The sequence below is a fragment of the Cygnus atratus genome, chromosome 4 (genome assembly GCF_013377495.2).
Source record: "Cygnus atratus isolate AKBS03 ecotype Queensland, Australia chromosome 4, CAtr_DNAZoo_HiC_assembly, whole genome shotgun sequence".
NCBI classification, from domain to species: Eukaryota; Metazoa; Chordata; class Aves; order Anseriformes; family Anatidae; genus Cygnus; species Cygnus atratus.
Window position 1 is genome coordinate 2,754,115 of NC_066365.1, and position 19,236 is coordinate 2,773,350.

Sequence of the window (19,236 nt, forward strand, 5' to 3'; positions counted from 1 at the left end):
GGCGACAGTGTGTCAGACATTTTATCTGATACAGATTCTACTAGCAACATACACTGAGTGGGCAATGAAGGCACTTGTACAAATTTCTATTCCAAACCAGCTGCATTTTCCAGTTTCATGATGACAGCTTTAGAAATATTTCTTGTGCCAATTGTTGCCAGTAACAATGAAACACCAACTAAATTCAGCGAGACAAGCTCCAAACTTTGTATTTCTTCTTTAGAGAGTTTGTAGAAAAATGATTTCCTCTTTTTTTTTTTTTTTAATCTATATAGTCACCATCCTCTGCTGCAGCCTCTGAACTTCAGCTAAGAAAAGTCATGCCTGACTCAATGGTAGTGCTTTTGGAAACATGTGGCAAGACAAAAATCTTGCTTTTTGGAAAGAGTCCTTTTCTATTTGTTCTAGAACGCTTGTCTGTAAAGCACAAACATAAGGTCTGTGTCAAGCTAACATGCCGTTTGCCTACTCATTTAATTTCAAATATCATGTTGATAAGGAAAACTCATGAATGCAAGACAGTAGGTGGCAGACTGCACCGCTGCCCTGACTGTAATTCCAGGGAACTACATTGACCTATTTGCCTGACACATAAGTGATGTATAATGATTATTATCATCATCAACTTGTTCCATTAATCCCACCACAACAAAAGTTTACGTCAGGGAATCAAAAACATTTCCAGCTCATGAATCATGGGTTTGTACAAAGATTATCTAGAGGGCTACATCTTTCCCTTGTAATTATGTTTCTGCAGTACTAAAGCAACTGTCATAAAGCCGTATGGAAAACTGGGAAAGTATTAAATGTATTTTTAGCCGTTTTAATGTGATTTAACAGACGGATAAAAGGAGAACAGCAAGCATTCCCAGTAATCCATGGATCATAATTTCGGATTGCTACAAGTTTGGACTTGTAAACCCTGGAAGACACCCCATGATTCAAAAAAATGTTTTAAGCTACAACTGTAATATCAGGGGTACTTCTTTAGTCCTAAAACAATGGTAACAATCATTTATTCACATGTGATAAATTTGGAAAAGTTATCTTGGCACATAATTCTATTCACAGTATCTATTTTCTTACACGTTCATCAATGTTAGGAATGTATTGGTAACCATTTTTGTTTAAGAAAACAGTAATATTCCACAGATTATTTCTTTTGTCGGTCTAGAAAAATGGCCTATTGTGTCATATGCTATCTCATTTATAGAAATACTGAAAATAGATTCAGAATTAGATGAGACTGGGTAGATGCTGAATTGTATAAACATGCATTTAGGAACATTCCTTTCAGCTAGTACAGACCAGAATTATTTTACTATTTAAATAAACAAGTTTTTGAAAAGCAAGCAGGCCTGTTCGTTAGAAAAAAAAAATAAAATTGCTTCCTCCTCCCAAATCTGCATTTTATACTCTGAAAATTTTTGGAAAAAATCCCTACTTGTAACACAATGGGATAAAAATAAACGAGAACTTCAGATACATTTAAATCTGTTGTGGCAATGTATTTTTCATGACCTGCATTTAGGTCCTGTGGGAACCAAACTCACAACTTCAGATTACAGCAAAATATGTCAAAATTTGATTAATTTCTGATGTTACTTCAGTCTACTGGATTACTGTGGATTAAATAAGAACAAAAAAAGACCCAAACTAGCTTTATTTCTCAGAGTGAAAGTACATTCTTCATGAAACAGACTTGCACAGGAATGCACTGCCTGTGCTACTAGAATACAGACACAAAGCATTTTGTCTTACTTTGGTGGACATGGAGTGTGAGGCCCCTGCCTCTAGGAGAACTGATGCAACATCAACTTGTCCCTCTCTGGCAGAGATGTGCAGTGGAGTGTATCCATTAGTCGTTGCAGCATCAGGGTGGGCCATGTGCTGTAGCAGAAGCTGGACAATCTCCGTTTTACCCAAGCGAGAGGCAATGTGCAGTGGAGTCTGTTCTTCCTACAACTCAAATTGAGTAGATAATTAGTGCAGGTAGAACTATCCTGAACACAATATTGTGTTTGATCCCAATGGATGTCTCTATGCATTGGTCTTGCAAAAATCTTAAGAATTGATAATACAAAGAAGGCAGTAAAGGAGGGCTTGCCGGTTAATTCTGGGGATGAGCTTCAGCAATGTCTTATCAGAATAGAAAGAGAGGAACTATGAAGAAAAACATTTTTCTCTTTTTCTTGATAATACGACACATAGCTTCCATCACTTGCTTTCCTTTGTGTTCTTATTTGTTGTACACCAACTACCCTGCTCTTCAAATGGTCCCCTTGGTTTCAGAATCTGGCATTAACTGCTACCAGAACCTCTGATGCTTGGATTTAGGACACTGCTGTGCATCTTCTTGGTTCGATGGAACAGCTTTTGTTGGTCTCAGCCAGGTATATTGTACAGGGCTTGGCTAGAACTGGAGTTAATTTTCTTCACAGCAGCACATAAAGTGCCGTGTGTTAGATTTGTGACCAAAACAGTGTTAATAGTACACTGGTGTTTTAGGTATTGCTGAAAAGTGCTTACACAGTGTCAAGGCCTTCTCTGCTGGGAGGTGACACAGCCAGGAGAGCTGACCTGAATTGACCAGAGTAATCCATACCATGTAACGTCATGCTCAGCCATAAAACTGGGTGGTAAGTTTTTCCGAAGGAGCTGTTGCTTGCAGACTGGCTGGGCAGCAGTCTGCTTGTGGGAGGTGGTGAGTGATTGCCTTTCCATCCATCACTTGTAGGGGGAGGGCTTGTTTTGTTCCAGTTTTTTGGTTTTGTTTTTTCTTTCTCCTTCACTTACTAACCTGTCAAGCCAGAAGTTTTTCTGACTTTTGACCTTCTGATTGTACCCCCCATTCCCTAGCAGGGGGAGAGAGCAAGTGACTGAGATACCAGCCTGTGTCAGCCCACCGCACACATTCTATACATTACTGGTTTTGGAACTGTTTCAGGTGTGCTTAGTGTTGAACCCACAGCTCAAATAAAAATGAAATTGCTCCTCCTTTGCTCCCCTGCTTCTGCTATGTTTTTGAGTAAGAGAAAGCAAAAAAAGTTGTAAGCAGAACACCTACCCTGGCTCGGGCATCAACCAGCGCCCCGTTTCTCAGGAGACAACGAACGACTTCCACCTGCCCAGCACGTGCTGCCATGTGCAGCGCCGTTTCTCCACGCTGCAGAAAAGCAAAAAAGTGTCAGTGTCCCAAACTTCTGTGAAGAAACAGAGCTCTGATGGTGCAAACTCTGCCCACGCTTCAGCTCGTGTAGAGACCTGCGTTTCTGCCCACTGAGAACCTGTCTTCAGAGCCAACGACAGGCAGTTAAGAACAGTGTGTGCATACATGTCACCAGGTTGTGGTTTGCAAACTCGGTGATCCTGGACAAACATAATAACACTACAGAGGGTTAGGATAAAAGTCCTGGTTTATAGAATATTCTGCCTTATAGAGTCCCCTGGTCACATACATTCCTCAGCTTTCTACACACGGATGCATCAGCTTGTGCACCATACAGGAGATATGAGTGTATTGAGCCTGTCTCTCTCGAGGGACAGCGAGGCACACAAGCCTCAAGATGGAAGGGGATTTTTTTTCCAAATGGTCTCTTCCTGCATGCTGTGTGGAGCTGACAGCTTGAAAAGTCCTTGCAGTAGCTGTGCACAACTGAGCCAGCATACAAAATGTGTAAAATCTGTGCTCAGCAGCCCAGCTCTGTCTGCAGGCTACGGAATAAATGTCATTCCAAGCCTTTTGCAGCCCACAGAATTTGAAGGAGTGTATGAAACTTTGGAAAGCTAACTGGAGTGATGTGGAATTTCAGATCTGAACAACGAAGTACAGATGATACATTCAAAGCATTTACTTTTTGCATAGATTTGCACAGGAACACTGAAAGTGACTGCTCCTTGACGATAAGAGTTTCAAGATAATTTTTCACAGTTCAACATTCTTTGAGCTTACTGTCATAAAGTGGACTAAAACAGTCCCTGTGCAGCTCATCTACGTCTGGTACATTAGGTACCAGGGCAGTTCTGCAATCAAGAGCTCTGTATTTACCTGTTATATTATGATAACACAGCAGAACTGAACGCTTCTACGTGTTAAAGAGTTCCTTCTCCTTACTATAGAACTGGAGTGTATTTTATGACTGTCAAGGTAAAATATAATTGCCAAAGCAAACACTCTTGTCAAGATCTTTTGCATCAGAAATCATGTCTTCTTGTCCTTCTGTCTAGATGTAGCAAAAGAAGCAACCTGAGTTTAGCTTGTTATGAATTTCTAATTAAAGCAAACTCTCTTCACCCTGAGTTCATTTATTTAGTCACTTTAAAATTAACATTGTATTACCCGCTCTGATTACTAAGTAGGCAACAAACAAAATCCCAAAGCCCCTGTTACAAACCTCAATATAGAATTTCATCTGTATAAATTTTATTACCTGAAGAATGAACTGCGTAAAATTTGAACAAATTTTACATTTCTCACCCTCTAAAGATCAGATTTCTATAAAGACCCTTTTGTACTTGAATTAGCAAAGCAATTTAGCTTTTGAAAACAGTTAGTAAACCAACAGGGAACTTCAGCTTATGAAGTAAAAGCCAAGACACCTGTGTAGCACAAATTGTGAAGCATTAAACTTTGCGCGTAAGTATCCAGTAATACCACCACAATACATTTAATTGCTTCCACAAGAATTTCTTGTTGGATTCCATACCATCAATAAAGTTTTTATGTAAGAATTGCTTCTATAAAAAAGTAGAAAGCAGTAAGAGGTTTTATCAAGAAGAGTCTGTTCTAACAATTCAGGCAAACATCTCAGCATGCTGAGTGCTGTCACTGGGTTCCATTTAAGATTTTTCTAACCAATGGGAAAAACTGCCAAGTCCAGCATACCTGAATTAATTTGTTGTTGTTGTTTTCTTGCTGGGAACACTTACTTATAACATTATTTGCTGGTAAAGAGCTGCTTTCAAAGTGCGGACAGTCAGAAGTTAAATATTTGTTTATAGTGACAAATAAAAACAGTAAGATATCTATGAAATATAACTCAGGAAACTATCGTGTTCTTTTTATTATTATTATTCTTGGTAACTAGGCTATTGGTACACAAACACCATTTCTATGGTAAGTCAGGTTCTGCATTTTGTTACCTCCCAAAGGTCACATTTTCTAGGTTTAGATATGTTCTTTCAAAAGGCACTGGGTCCTGGAATTTCCTGTATAAAAGCAACATCTTGAGTTTAACATTTTTGTTTAATTGTTAGGTTTAAGCATCTCATATCCTTTCAATAACACAAATGGCACAATTTCATGACAGCCAGCAAGACTGTGCAAGCAGAAACTAGAGCCATTTGGATATAAATTTCATCATTCTGAACTGAAACACAGTCTTCCCTGTGACTTGGCTTATATTCACAGCTTTGAAAGTATTTGGTGAGGTTTGTCTGTTTTTAAGGGAAACTTTTACTTATTCAGGCATTGCTGAAGAGTACATGAAACCACAGGTGGCTTACAATGCCTACACGATAGTTATTTTCCCCTCAATGCTGTGCTAAAAGGTGCTAGGATAATTTGTCCTAACATGCAATAACATAATGAAATATCATTCAAATGTGACCTTTGGTTGAACTGCATGGTAGGCCAGACCCCTCTGAAGGAGGCATCACACAGATGATTCTAGTCAAAGCCATACTCACAATGTTAGTGACATCAGGAGAGGCTCCGTTCTGCAGCAGAAGGAGGACTATGTTCAAGTGGCCCATAAATGCAGCCACATGTATTGGTGTGAGGCCCGACTGCGAAACAAAGCAAGAGCAGTTTTACTCCTCTGCACGGGCGTAAGGAAGGGGCTTCTTCGTTTAATTAAAACATAAGTGAAAGTGAGGCATGACAGGAAAGAGAAAAAAAGGAAGCAAAAAAGGAGAGAGAGAAGGAATGTTTCTTCAGGGTATGAAACATTTTTCTACCTCTGTTATAGCCTGGATTGAAGCCCCATATTTCACCAGGAGTTCCATGACTTTGATGCGATTTTTCTTGCAGGCAATGTGCAGTGGAGTAAAACCATTCTGTGCAAAAGACAGTCATGTTAGTTAAAAACATGCAACTACACTTTCCACACAGCTCCATGCTGGCGCGCTAGGAGCAGAAGGGTTAGAGTACCGGAAGCGATTTTTCTTTAAGCACAAGAGGTTATGAATTACAGACATCTCCCAGTAGTTTGAGGCAGAACAAAGCAGTGCTGCTGCTTTCTTCTCAGGCAATGGAGAGAAACTGAACTTCCACCTCTGAAAACCAAATACAGAGGTGCCTGTTCTGACTTGCAGGTGCGTGTGCGCATGAGTGTATGTATGTATGTGGTTCTGAAGGCTGCACATGTGTATGTGTACAAATGATTTGCAGTAGCTTCCAAGATTGCCTAACACAAGAAAAAATATAAGAAACTATAGTGGTAACTTTGAAACCAGTTAGAGTCTTTTGAGATGTACAAAGCACATTTTATACCTCTCTATGAACAGAACAGAGTATTTCTTCCAGATTCCACCTTATTTTTTGTCTTTATCTTGTAGGCTTGTGCAAGCCTTAAGCATCTACGTGTATTTATTTTGTATTTGCGCATCACTCTACAGTATACTGTATTCATGCTTGTGTACGTGTGCATTTTGCAAGGACACCTTAAATTAATTGTCACTACTTCAGCTGTGGTTTCACAAAGTCTCAATATATTTGTGGCCCTTCTTCCTTTATTCCTGCCCCGCTGAGTCATAAAGCATTGTAAGCAAGGTATCAGCCCTCATCTGGGTTAAAACTAAATAGGACAGGGCAGGAACAGGAACGAAACGGGAGTGGAAAAGAGAACATCTTAAACCAGTATTGCAACCTAGCAACCTTATACTGTGAGACAGTAGGTTTAGTGTTGTGCTTACAATCAGCAGATATTCATTTCCTTCAAAATGCTCATTCAGTAAGACTGGGGCTCTTTCAACAAAGCATGTCTTCGTACTGTGTACTGTAACACATGCTTTGACTTCAAGCTCTTTTTATGTACTATTACTGCTAACACAGGCTAAGTGTATGCCTAAAGCTAAGCGAACACATTATTTACTGTATTGTCAACATTTTAGTGAAAAGCACAAGTAACATTTTCAGATAATGTCAAATAACTGCTGTATTTTCTAATGAAAGGGATCAGTATTGCTAAACACTCAACTAGTAGTAAACAATTTATCAGTGAAATCTTAGCTCCTAGTAAGAGACACGTGACAGATTATTCTACCGTCAGCTTCTGTTAAGAGAAATGTTAATTACTAGTTGATTTGAAGGTACTTTAAAGCATACACAGATTGGAAAAGCTGAGAATTCATATAGTGCTTGTATCCCTAAATTGTTTTGCAAACATTAATTTTATATTTTTAAATATAGATGAAAATGAATTATTTGTAAAATTTATTCCATCACAGTACTCTCTGCTGAATATTACTATTAGCCTTCCCTAGTTTCTTAAGAAGTAATCAAAACCATTAGATATTCTACCTCCTGCACATCATATCTCAATATATTTCATAGGGAGTTTTACTGTTTCAGAAGTTTTCATATTTTCCACTTAATTTATTGCTTGAGTTGATTCGACTTTGCTATTTCTATTTATGCGAGAAGCAGTTTGATGAGAGGAGAAGGCATAAAAAACATAGTACTAACAGAAATCATGAGCATCTTTAATGTATTAAATACTGTAAACAAGCCAGAGGTGACAGGTCCCTGATGGGGGAGGAATCGTGAGAGTATGAGAGAGGGGGAAGGAGAGAAGGAAGGAGCAGCCTGAGGGTGTTCTCCTTTCCTTTCAGCACAGATGTTTCTCAGGGAGGGAGGAAGGGAGAGGGAGGTACATTCTGGTCATGGAAGGAAAGAAAGAAGATGTGTGGGCTAGCATACAATGTGTATGTGTGGGCAGCTGAGGAAAGTACAGCTAAAGATAATCAGAAGACTGGCAAGAAAAACAAGTCAGGATGAAAACAACATTGAAAAAGACCAACCAAGTGAAAATGATACTGGAAAAGACCAAACAAGAAAAACATAAGATGAGGAAGGAAGAAAAAGGGGTTATGAGATTTGCAAGTACAGAGAGGTCAAGAAAAATGACAGAGCAGAAGAAATATTGTCTGGGTTTGGATAGATTAGACTCTTGAAAGTTTTTATGCTCCTGAAGTCAAACACGATGTTTTTCTCTTAGTTAGGAGATGATGGTTTGCACAGTGAGTGAAAGGAATCATACCTGTTTTCATGTAAGCATCAGAAGAACTATTTTTTAAAAAGGAAGGAACATGGCACCTAATACAAGGGAATGTATTAATCTGATATATACAGAAATATTAGTTTTGTAATATATTTTCTCCATGCCAATTAGCTTACTGATTCGGTTGAAAGTTTTTAAAAATTATTTGTGTATCACAACATAGTATGAAAAACTAAACTATCAATTCAACAAAATACCAATGCATAAGTTACCATCACCTAGAAATAGCTGTGATTTTAGGAACTCTGTAGAGCGTCCAGACCTGACACTACAGCCACTGGTCATGGGACATGGTGTATGACTAGGCCTAATGATACAAGATAGAATACTGGTAATGAGTAAGTGTGACAACCCCTTTGTGACTGCAACTATTCGGGGTTGTTGGAGTTTCTTGACAGTTTTCACTTGGCTTTACTAGTAAGAGCTACTCATCTGCCCTTGGTAGGTTTGTTATGTGACACAGGTGGGACAGGTTTACCAGGGCACGAGCATTGGGATTTGCTCTCTTGTCCAGAAGGAGCTTGGTGACACGATAGTGGCCACAGTGTGCAGCCACGTGGAGGGCGGTCAGGTAGTCCAAGGTGACATCGTCCACGGGAGCTTTGTGCTGGAGGAGATGTTTGACACATTCCACGTGGTCCCCCTGGGCCGCCATGTGAAGTGGGGAGAGCCCATTCTGTGGCAAAAGAAAACAGAATGGTAACTTCTAGCACCTCTCTCTTAAATAACAGCACATTCTCAAAGAATGCCATTGAGACTTTGCAGAGTAATCCCATCACCGAAACAGGGCTGCATCTGAGCTACAGATGGAATTAAAAATAAAAAATGTAGTCACCCTTCCCCTTCCAGGAAACGCAGTGAAATTTAGAGAAACATTATATAATTAATTAAAATCAGTAGCTAATCAAAGGAAAAGAATCTAAGGGTCTTGCCTTATGATTTAATATTTCATAAAACATATTCAACATATTATATTGAAATCTGTGGGAAGTAGACAATTCAAAGGAAAGAGAACTGTTGCTATTAATATGCGTAACAAGTTGTTTTCCAAAAAAAAAGTTTTAATATTTACAAATTTGTATGCCTCCACTTTGGAACCACCTGTTTCAGTGGGAAGTTAGAAAATGAAGTTGTTTTTAAACCCAATTTGATTTTACATGTGATGAGATATTTTAAAAACACTGTGTTTAAAGATAGGCTATATTACAGAGACTTGAACTGGTAACTGAATTGGTGTGGTCAAAGTGACTGTTTGTTACCTGGAGAAGGGAATTATTCACAGTACAGTTCTCCTCTGCTCAGTCCTCAACAAAGGGGAATGTCCAGATGCTGCCACAGCAACACACATGTTTTGCCCTGACTGGCAACATCTGCCTTTGAATGGGAGCATCTGGAGTCCTGCCTGAAGCATGCACAATATCTGTGGTAGGGTCTGTTCTACTGAGGTTTTCTACCTCATAGTGAAGAGAAGGGTGCTGACAGATAGGGTTCACCTAAGCACCTTCTCCCACCAAAGGGAGCAGAGAAGGTCTAAGGAATTTTTTTGCCTACAATTACCATCTCACTGTGGATCCCTCCTGTATAAAGAGATGATCTGGACTACTTAGTGCTATCAAGGGATACAAAGCTTGAGTACATCCTTACTTGATGTATCTGATATGCATGCAATTCAGTGATAAAACCTCCTGAAGACTATCAAGAGAAAATATTACTGGTCTCCACTGAGTACAACGATGGCTCAGAATATACTAATTGCCCTTTTTTAGAACCATGTTTGAGGGAGTGAGGCTCAATAAAGCATGCAATGGTCTGAAAATGATACTTAAGTTGCTTGTTTTTCTTGATCTTGCAGGGGACCTCAAGCATATCATTGCAATACTCTACTCCACTGTTTTGCAGCTAATGATACCAGCTACCTTTCTCGGACACTCTGAAATCTACTGATGTGAAGTGCTGCTCACTGGGGTTTGTTATTATACTACAAGTGTCTTTTTCACACTGTTTTGACCAAAGAGACAGTATTTCTATTAAATGCATTCATGTTAGATGTACTCTTTTCGGAAATCAGTAAGAATACACTGAAATAATTTTCCAAGTATGAAATAGTCCATGAAAATCACAGGTCCTAATTAGTTTATATGAAGGATAGGAAAATATATACCTAGAATCAACCATCTCTCTGAAGTGTCTGACCCACCTTTTCCATCTTTCTGTCTTATGGTTGTAAGAAGTCACAAAAGTGAAGTGCTTTCAACAGCACTGTATTTCAGGTATTTAGTCTGGTATTACACAGAGGAGTATTGAAGTATATACTGTTTCAAATATTTGGAAAGCATAGTTCCTAATCATGTAAGAAAACCTTATTTTTGGACCATTATACCCATTAATACATTTCCTTTGGGAGAACAGAAATGTTCCTTTCTTCTTCCTCGTCCTTTCAGTGACATTATACATGATTTGGAAAGTCATATAGAGCTGTTACCATATCTTCTAATAAGGCACTCACCTTGGTCCTTGCAAGCAGTGGGGCACCTCGTTCCAGAAGCAGTTCCACAACCTGGTCATGTCCACTTCTTGCAGCACAGTGGAGTGGGGTGAGTCCATCCTTAAAGCAAAATGAGGGAAAGTAAATGAGCGCATCCTCCAGTGTCCATTATGGCACTCTGAGAAACACCCTTGCAAGAATGCAGCCCCACAGGTGTGTTAAAAAGCTCACTTACTGACTCCTAACCGAAGCTGGCTCCACTACACGAAGTTTCCTTCCTATTTTTCCTTGTACTAAGATTACATTTTCAGAGAGGAAGCCCACTGTGCGTTGGAAGTCTCTTATCAAAGAGGATAATGTGAGCATGCATTGCCTCCTTCTCTCCGTCTCCTCTGCATGGATTTGAGATTGTACTGCTTCTCTGGTTAATGTGTGCTGGGCCAGAGATGCTCTGTTAATCAACCCTTGTCCTCTGGATAGCTTTTGATACAGAAATGAAAGAAGAAATGTCCATGCTAGAAAATTTGCCCTAGAATTTATTTTGTGTTTTTTCAAACAGGCAGCAGGAGAAAGGCGGTTTTAAAGCAGAAAGAAAAAGAGAAAGAGAAACCAAGAGAACGAAATCTTTTGTTTCTGTGATTGAGAACAAAGAGCTAACAATTTTTTGCTAAAATTACTGTGAGAGCACCAGCTCCACAGTATTTTTCCATTGCAGAACACTATTCTGTACGAAAAGATTTGTTTAGGCTACTCAGTAATGATCACAGCAGAGACAGCAAAAGATGCGTCAATGAGACATTTACACAGGGAATGCATTCTAGGTAATTCTGCTACAATTTGGATTTTATACAGAAAAAGACAAGAAATATGAAGCAAGAAAAATGTTTGGAAAAGAACATTAGAACTGAATGACAGAAAAAAGAAAATTTATAACCCAAGATTTTATCTTATTAGGCCCTAATACTTTTCAAGCGTACACTAAAAAAAGTCATCAATACTCGTTCAACAGACATAGGCTTATAACTGTTAAATAGCAATAGTTTTAATCACAGAGAAAGCCTTTTCTCCTTGAGACAAGCTGCTTGTCTTAGATGAAGTAGATGCTATTATTCCAGGGTGCCTTCTGAAGAATCCAGTAACAGCACAGTTATGAGTATGTTTGTCTGAGACAGATTTATTATGTACAGGTCAAAAAGGTAGTGAAAATGCAGTAATGTGGCCTTAAGTAGGAGTTAGTGACCCTCCTTCACACACAGATATACTGTTTGCCTTTGTGGAGTCTGTGGAAAGTCTACATCATGATATTTTCACTTCTACTATTAACGATTTTAAATTAAAAGTAGTTCTACTACTATCGTTTTGGTTATGCAAGCACAGCCCTTTAATACTCTACAAATGGTATTTCCAAGAAGTACATCCTGTCTCATCCTAAATTTTAAAAGCACAGAGCACCTTCTTGAGTTAGCAGCACACAAAGCTCCGTATCAGTGAGGAACTGAAATCTGGGAATAATTTTTCTCCTTTACTTATCTACTGTTTCCAAAGATTTTTCAGAAACATCTGACGGGGTTAGGTGTGCCTTGGTGCTCGCTACCTCAGAGGCAGTTGCTGCATCACTAAATCCCCTGGAAGTTGTGCAATGAAATTCAGCAGATGCAAGATCAAACCCACAAACAGAATTCAAGGGTGCTCAGCACCTAACAGATCTGGTCAACACAAAGGAATTGAGTATAACTAACTTACCTGTTTTCTTCTTCTCTGAAACTCCAGAGGACCCTAAATCAAGTCTCTAAATGTAAAACAGGTATATTTTCATCTCACTGCCAGAAGGATTCATGCACAAAATTCCCATTAGCATTACTAAGGCGAGAGTATGTCTCAAATGTATTTCTATGAAAGGTATTTATTTGGTATTTCTTTCCAGTTTCTGGTCTTTTGTGCTCTGCATCTTAATCAAGGTGGGAGGTTCACTTTCCTTATCTACATAGTGACTTTGATGTTATTCTATTTAATAGAATAGCAAAAGAAAGGTAGAATTGTGTGAAGTCTTGAAAAGAAACAGGACAAATCCTCAGAGAGGGGGAAAAAGAACAATACAAGTCAAGAAACACCTCAACTCTACAAGAAAGTCTAGTTAAAATAACTAAATCATTATAAAGCATGTTTTCTCCTTTTTTCTTATCTATAATTGCCTGTAAAAATAGATTTTAAAAATATATCTATCCTATTTATCCTGCCCTATTTTTCATAAATGTGTATCATTTACTATCTGCGTAGTTTCCAGTAGCTGAATTAAGCAATATGCTTTGCAGCCTTCCCATGTAATTTTCTTTCTCTTCCTTCTTTCTGCCCTGGGTAAAGCTGTATGCATATTTTAAAAATGTTGCATATTTAATACTTAAAATTCTATTTGTGCTTATGTTTTATTCAAAGATGAGGGAAATTGAAAAGAATTATAGTAGAATTAGTACATAATACAATGAGGACAAGCTGACATCAACCAACATCAAGAGACACACTGTACAAAATTAGTCTGCTTTTGCACCATTATCTACTTGCAATGAACCTCTATGCTCTGACATCTGCTGCAGGAGTTTGCCTACCTACCTTTTTAATCATTCCATCGCTAACTGGTACACCACATAAGGTGAAGATTGCATGCTGACCAAAGTATCAAATGGCATGTGACAGGACATACATACAACATAGGGTCGAAGAGACACAGACTTGAAGCACAGAAAGAGACGTGAAATTCAACACCTCTATGTTTTTAAAAGCCCAGTATTTATTCCTTCATCCCAAATAATATATATAACAGCAAGTTAAATGTTTTCATCTTCCAGGTGACTTCCTGTACCTGGCATTCAGTTGTTCCTGTATGTGGTACTCTCCTAGCACACTCTTTGCAATGTAACCAAGAAGTGGGGCACAGCTAGAAATGACACTACAATCCACCCTGTATGTGTGGAAGCCAGGAAATTCCATCATTCCTATTTCCTCTTAACTGGCTGTCAAAATAGAAAATAAACTTTTTTTTTTCCACCCGAAGATCAATCACTGGTCATTTTTTAACCTGCATAATTAATTTTTAATTCCATGCACAACTCCTAACTGCAGAACTCCAGCAAATAAATTAGTAGGTAATTTCATAGTAATCAAAATGCTTTAACCTCAGTTTACCAGAGAAACTGAAATAAAAAGAAGCTTTGCTTACAAGAAAGACTTGGGAAAATGGGAAATTATGTGAGCAGTGTCTTAACAGAAGGACAGTTGTGCACATTCAGTGCTCATTTGAATGAAGACTGATGATAGCATATGAATGTCAAAGGCCATATTATCAAAGAATTCTTCCAAACTGCAGCTGCATATTCTCATTTGTATAGGTGTGAGATGAAATTTTAGTATTCTGTACATTTGACATGTCCAAATTTGCTTGACAAATAAAGGCCTTTACATTTGTTCATTTTTATGTTGTTATTAAAGTGCTTGTCTTTAAAAATGAACAAGGCAAGTGTACCTCCTGCTCAAAGCTCTGAGTCTTGATGTAACTGAACACGCTCTGAAGTATTCCTCCAGGTATGCCTCTCAAGGTACAAATTTAAAAAACACAGCAAAAAATATACCATGCATCTGCTTGAGTAATAAGATATTAACTTAAATAATTCTACATAATAGTCACTATCTGTACTGCTTGCTTAGATAATCTGTACAATATCCCTCCCACCTTGTAAACATATGAATACATTATTTTTATAGCCTGCATCTGCATTGTGATTAGATATTTATAATCCAACATTACTTTAGGAATAGCAAAAACTGCCCATGAAATGTTAGTGCTCTGTGCATTTGTAAGAGCATGAGAAAATGTCACAGCAGCATTACTGCAGGAATAAACACTGCAACCACAGCACAGGGCCAAGAGTGTTAGGCTCCCAGTATGCTGGCTTAATGACACAAAACCCATGGCCATATTGTGATCGCAGAGAGCCATGCCTGTTCTGTCAGGATGCATATTTACAAAAAGGGACACTATTACAAAGAAAATATCAAAAGGTTCCCAACATGAGTGCTAAGGGGTGTCTGAAGCTCATTCACCACAAAAAAAAAAAAAACAACAATCCAAGTTCCCCCCTCCCCTCCAGCTTCCTTTTCCTTTCCCCTTGGTACCACATGCCTCTGTGACCACCTTTCTGCTCCCTTTAGGTCCAGCTGGGCCTCCGTCCTTTCCTGAGGCCCTTCTCCAACCCAGATATCACCCCAGACTTTCTGCTCACCATCATCAGGCCTACTCCCTGCTCCAGCTGCCATCCTCCTGGCACACAACGTATTTGCCTTCTGAGACAATAAGCTTCCCATCCCAAGAGCAGAAGCTTGAGCAACCATAAATGCTTTCCTTCCCTAAAAGTGAGAACTGGTAATTGCCACATTTCTCTTGATCATGTGGCAATGATTTAATCAAAAATTGAAATTTCCACTGTCTTTTAGAGATAACACACTGATGCCAAGTTTTTTGGCATTTGCTTCTGAAACCCAACTCCACTGGTCTACCATAGTAAGCCATGCAGGTCAGAAGCTCAGCTAAATTTTAAAGTATTTTTAGAACATGTCACTGAAGTCCTTTTTTAAGGTGAACTTTTAGAGATTATAGGTTTGATTAAGATTTTAAATATGAAACGTTTTAGCATCAGAAATTTTAACCATTGACCAAACAGACCTCCAGATGAAGCTTTTATGTAAATACAAATAACAAAAATGTCAATATAACACAGTACTAACAAAAAATCCTATCAATACCATTGGGAATGGGGTTTACATTTTTTCCTTTAGATACAATAAAACAGAGAAATGAAATCACATATTTTAAGAACTTATTTAGTAGTTATTTGAGAAAAACAGTAAAACTTACCAAAACCACTTAATATTGTTTTAAAACATACATATACAACAAGTGGATTTACTTGCAATTCTACAACTTTAGTGAGAAATGCCATAAAATTTCAGGAGATACATTATGAAATGCATATGAAACAAAAACAGTTCCTGCAGTAAGTAGGGCTTTTCTCTGACATGCAACATTAACTATGGAACAGTAGGACACATTCATAATTTACTCATTTTGAAGAATGTACCTTTTTTTTTTTTTTTTTGAACAATGCATAGGCTCCTAATATTCCAATGGAATATTTTCAAACATAAAAAGATTTCGCAGATTAACTATGTAAAGTTAAAGTACTGGGGGCTCAGTTAAGATCTGTTAAAATATCTTCTCACATCTTAATTTATGCATCATCAGATGTCAGGTAGAAAGGTTAAAAATAAAATGAATGAAAGCAATGAATACTTCTTTAGCTGAACAGCTTATTTCAATATGGTACGGAGACCATGAATAAAAGCCCAAGCTACCTGGCAATGAAATATCCTTGCACATTTAATTCCACCGTTTTTCAGTGAATCTGACCTACTGGAAAAATGCAAGTGTTCTTTAGGAGAAGTGAAAAGGCAAGTATGGAAAAACAAGCATGTTAGTACCAAGGAAGAGGAGGCAGAGGCCTCTCCTTTAAAGTACAAAACACATGTATGCATGGCATGCAACACACAACCTACCTCCTCAGTACCCTACGTACTCACGGCCATAGCAAAGCACAAGGCATGCGGACAAAGCAAAGAGAAAAGAAAAAGACACCAAGACTACATAAACAGCTGGCATGAAGACAAGAGCACACCACAGAGAGAGACACTGACGGCAAAACCAAAGCTCTGGAATCTCCCCCACTGTAAAGTACATGCAGCCGACCACCACCGCGTGTCTTCGCGCAGAGAGAAGGCAGAAGATGGAAGCAAGAAGAAGCTGCTGAGCCTGTGCAAACTGGAATGTATGTGCTTTAGGATACCTTTATGGGTTGTCACCAGTAGCTTTGTGCTAGCAGTTTTTGTGCTAATGTAGCAGCTGACAAAGGGCAGGAAGCCAAGACAATGTGAAGACTCTAAAATTAGAGCCTTACACCTACACCGGGCAAAGTCCTGTTCTTTCAGTTTCATTCACAACTGCACATCAATCTTTCTGGGTGTGCGGGGAGGGGATACATCTTGACCTCATAAAATCCAAGATGTCCTTTCAATCATCTGGCACAACTTGTCCGAAACAAGTATCTAAATACTGAACAGCAAAGAGTTGAATTCAATACTGTCATCCCATAGGCCAAACGGACCATTTCTGTATGACTGCTCTGCTTATGCATATGTGAAATATCCTGACTGCAGTGTATTATTACCATTTCATGCCTCTTTACCATAGGATTTTAGGCACTTCTTAAGGTGAATTTGAACAGGGATGATTTACAGCACACCTTTGTAAGATGTATCATCTTCCATCATCATTAGTTTTTTTAAAAAATAAGAGCAAGAGAGACATCAGGAATATAAATCATAATCGCATACAGAGTTACGTGATAATCATGTTTCTCTTCCTAGCTTATGAAGCAACAAATAGTTGATGAAATTAGTAACAAAGTAACTGCTGAGGCTGAATAAACCACAAGGGCAGCTGAATGCAATATACCCTACCTTTCTACCTTATTAAACAAAAACTATATTTAGGTTCAAACTCTTAAGTGCAGCTCTAAACTCTGTGTTCTGAAAGACTGTATTACCTGGAGATAATACTTTGCAGATCAGTGCTTAAGAACAAGCAGCTTTCAATAACAAAGTTCTGTGCTCTTCAGTTTGCATTAATGACCACATGTTCCTGAGTGGCTCCAAAATCCAATTTTAAATAATTAACCTTGCACATACAAAGTGGTGTGTTTTTCATTTGTCCTGAATGAATGAAGAGCAAAGTATTGGCGTGCCTTTTCAACAAGACAATTAGGAGGAGGAAATCAGTAATCATCACCTAATTCTCTGTGGTTCGTCCAGGGAAGAGGTGATACTTTGCTGGCACAGAGTTACTCGTTCCCAATGTTGACTCTTCAGTAAGAAGTGATTGCTAGCCTACTAATGTAGTTTTCCTTTTCATGATGACTGGCACAAACATATAGGAGTCAGGGGACCAAAAGGCTTAGCTGGGCTTAGACACTCCCATTGCCATGCAGCACGTGTGTTCCTGTGCCACATGTAGTTGGATCAAATAGCACACTTAGCTCTTTCCTCAACGAGATCAGAGTTTCATCGGCTTTTTCTTGTATGATGCAGGTAGAGGACACTGAAGGAAAGAGTTTTTCTGCCTCCTTCTGTCATCAATGCCTGCCATCCTTTACTCTGATACCACAGAAAACAGTCTACATAAAACAAATAGTCTGAAAACTAAAGGTAGGATTCTGAATACAAAAAAGGGTAGAAAAATACTTCTTAAGAAATTGTTTTTGGAGTCACCATGTAAAGTTGGTCCAAGTTTCACAAACAGTACACTTGTGAAGAGGCAATGTTTAATGTTTTTGGAGATGCGTTCAGCTGAACATTTTTTGTTTGGCTTTTTGAGAAATTTGTAACAGCTGCATCTAATGTCTCACTTTAAGAACAGGACACAATTACTGAAGCAGAATGCCTAGTTATGAAGCTTGATGTTCCCAGTCTCTGGTTTAAAAAAACAACCACCACCAAAAAAAAAAACAAACAAGCAAGCAAGCAAAAAATCCCAATCCATTCCCAAGAAGGGACAACATCATATTCAGGGAATAGAAACACTCACCCTGGTTTTGGCATCGATCTGCCCTCCGCGATCCAACAAGAGCTTCACCATGTTTGTGTTTCCCCTTTTGGAAGCCACATGCAGTGGGGTGATTCCATTCTACACCATGAAAAGAACAAACAATGAGCATGATGGATTTGAAGGTGTATAATGGCAGTGAATTTGTGTTTGGCTCACAAAATGAGACCATCACATTATAGAGAATAAATGAAAATGTACTCGAGCATCAGAGCTAGGCACACACCATATAAGCTAGAGTTAGTAATTCCTTTTTAAGCAAGAATCTTTATTCATTGTTCGTTTTATAAACGAAGAAGCACATCTGCAAAAGCAGCAAACATCGCAGTCCCAGAGTCAGACAAATAAACAAACATATACCAGAGTTCCAATGAGTCAATATTCACAAAACACTGATGCATTTAAATCATTGCAACACACAGATTACACAAATGCATGACTCCTGCACAAAGTAATCTCATAAATGTAACGTAAATAGCATAGGTCCTGTTTAGGCTGAAAGTCCTTGCAAATGCTTGGGGTGAGGGCAAGAGGTAACATTAGCAGCTACTCCAGATGGGCAAGAGGAGGAAGTCAGTCTGAAAGGCTGAATCCTAAAGTAATTCAAAGTGTGCCTGGCAATGCAAAATCAAACAGAAATCTGTGATCCAGTACATTTAGTGATATACAGATTACCAGAGGTTTTCATGGCACCAGATGACATGCTTCAAACTAAGTAATGCATGAAAACAAATAGACTATATTATGTAGATCTGCAGTTGCTT

At 38.6% G+C, this 19,236-nt stretch overlaps 1 protein-coding gene across 1 annotated transcript in view; it reads right to left on the bottom strand.

Annotated features, from left to right (window-relative positions):
• Positions 1-19,236, bottom strand: part of ANK2 (ankyrin 2) — a 165,832-nt gene that overhangs the window by 92,504 nt on the left and 54,092 nt on the right. The window contains exons 9-15 of the mRNA XM_050710362.1: positions 18,455-18,553; positions 10,789-10,887; positions 8,761-8,958; positions 5,959-6,057; positions 5,689-5,787; positions 3,068-3,166; positions 1,762-1,959 (exon numbers count right to left, since the gene is read on the bottom strand). Of these exons, the coding sequence (XP_050566319.1) occupies positions 1,762-1,959; positions 3,068-3,166; positions 5,689-5,787; positions 5,959-6,057; positions 8,761-8,958; positions 10,789-10,887; positions 18,455-18,553 (891 nt within the window). The remainder of the gene's footprint in view (positions 1-1,761; positions 1,960-3,067; positions 3,167-5,688; positions 5,788-5,958; positions 6,058-8,760; positions 8,959-10,788; positions 10,888-18,454; positions 18,554-19,236) is intronic.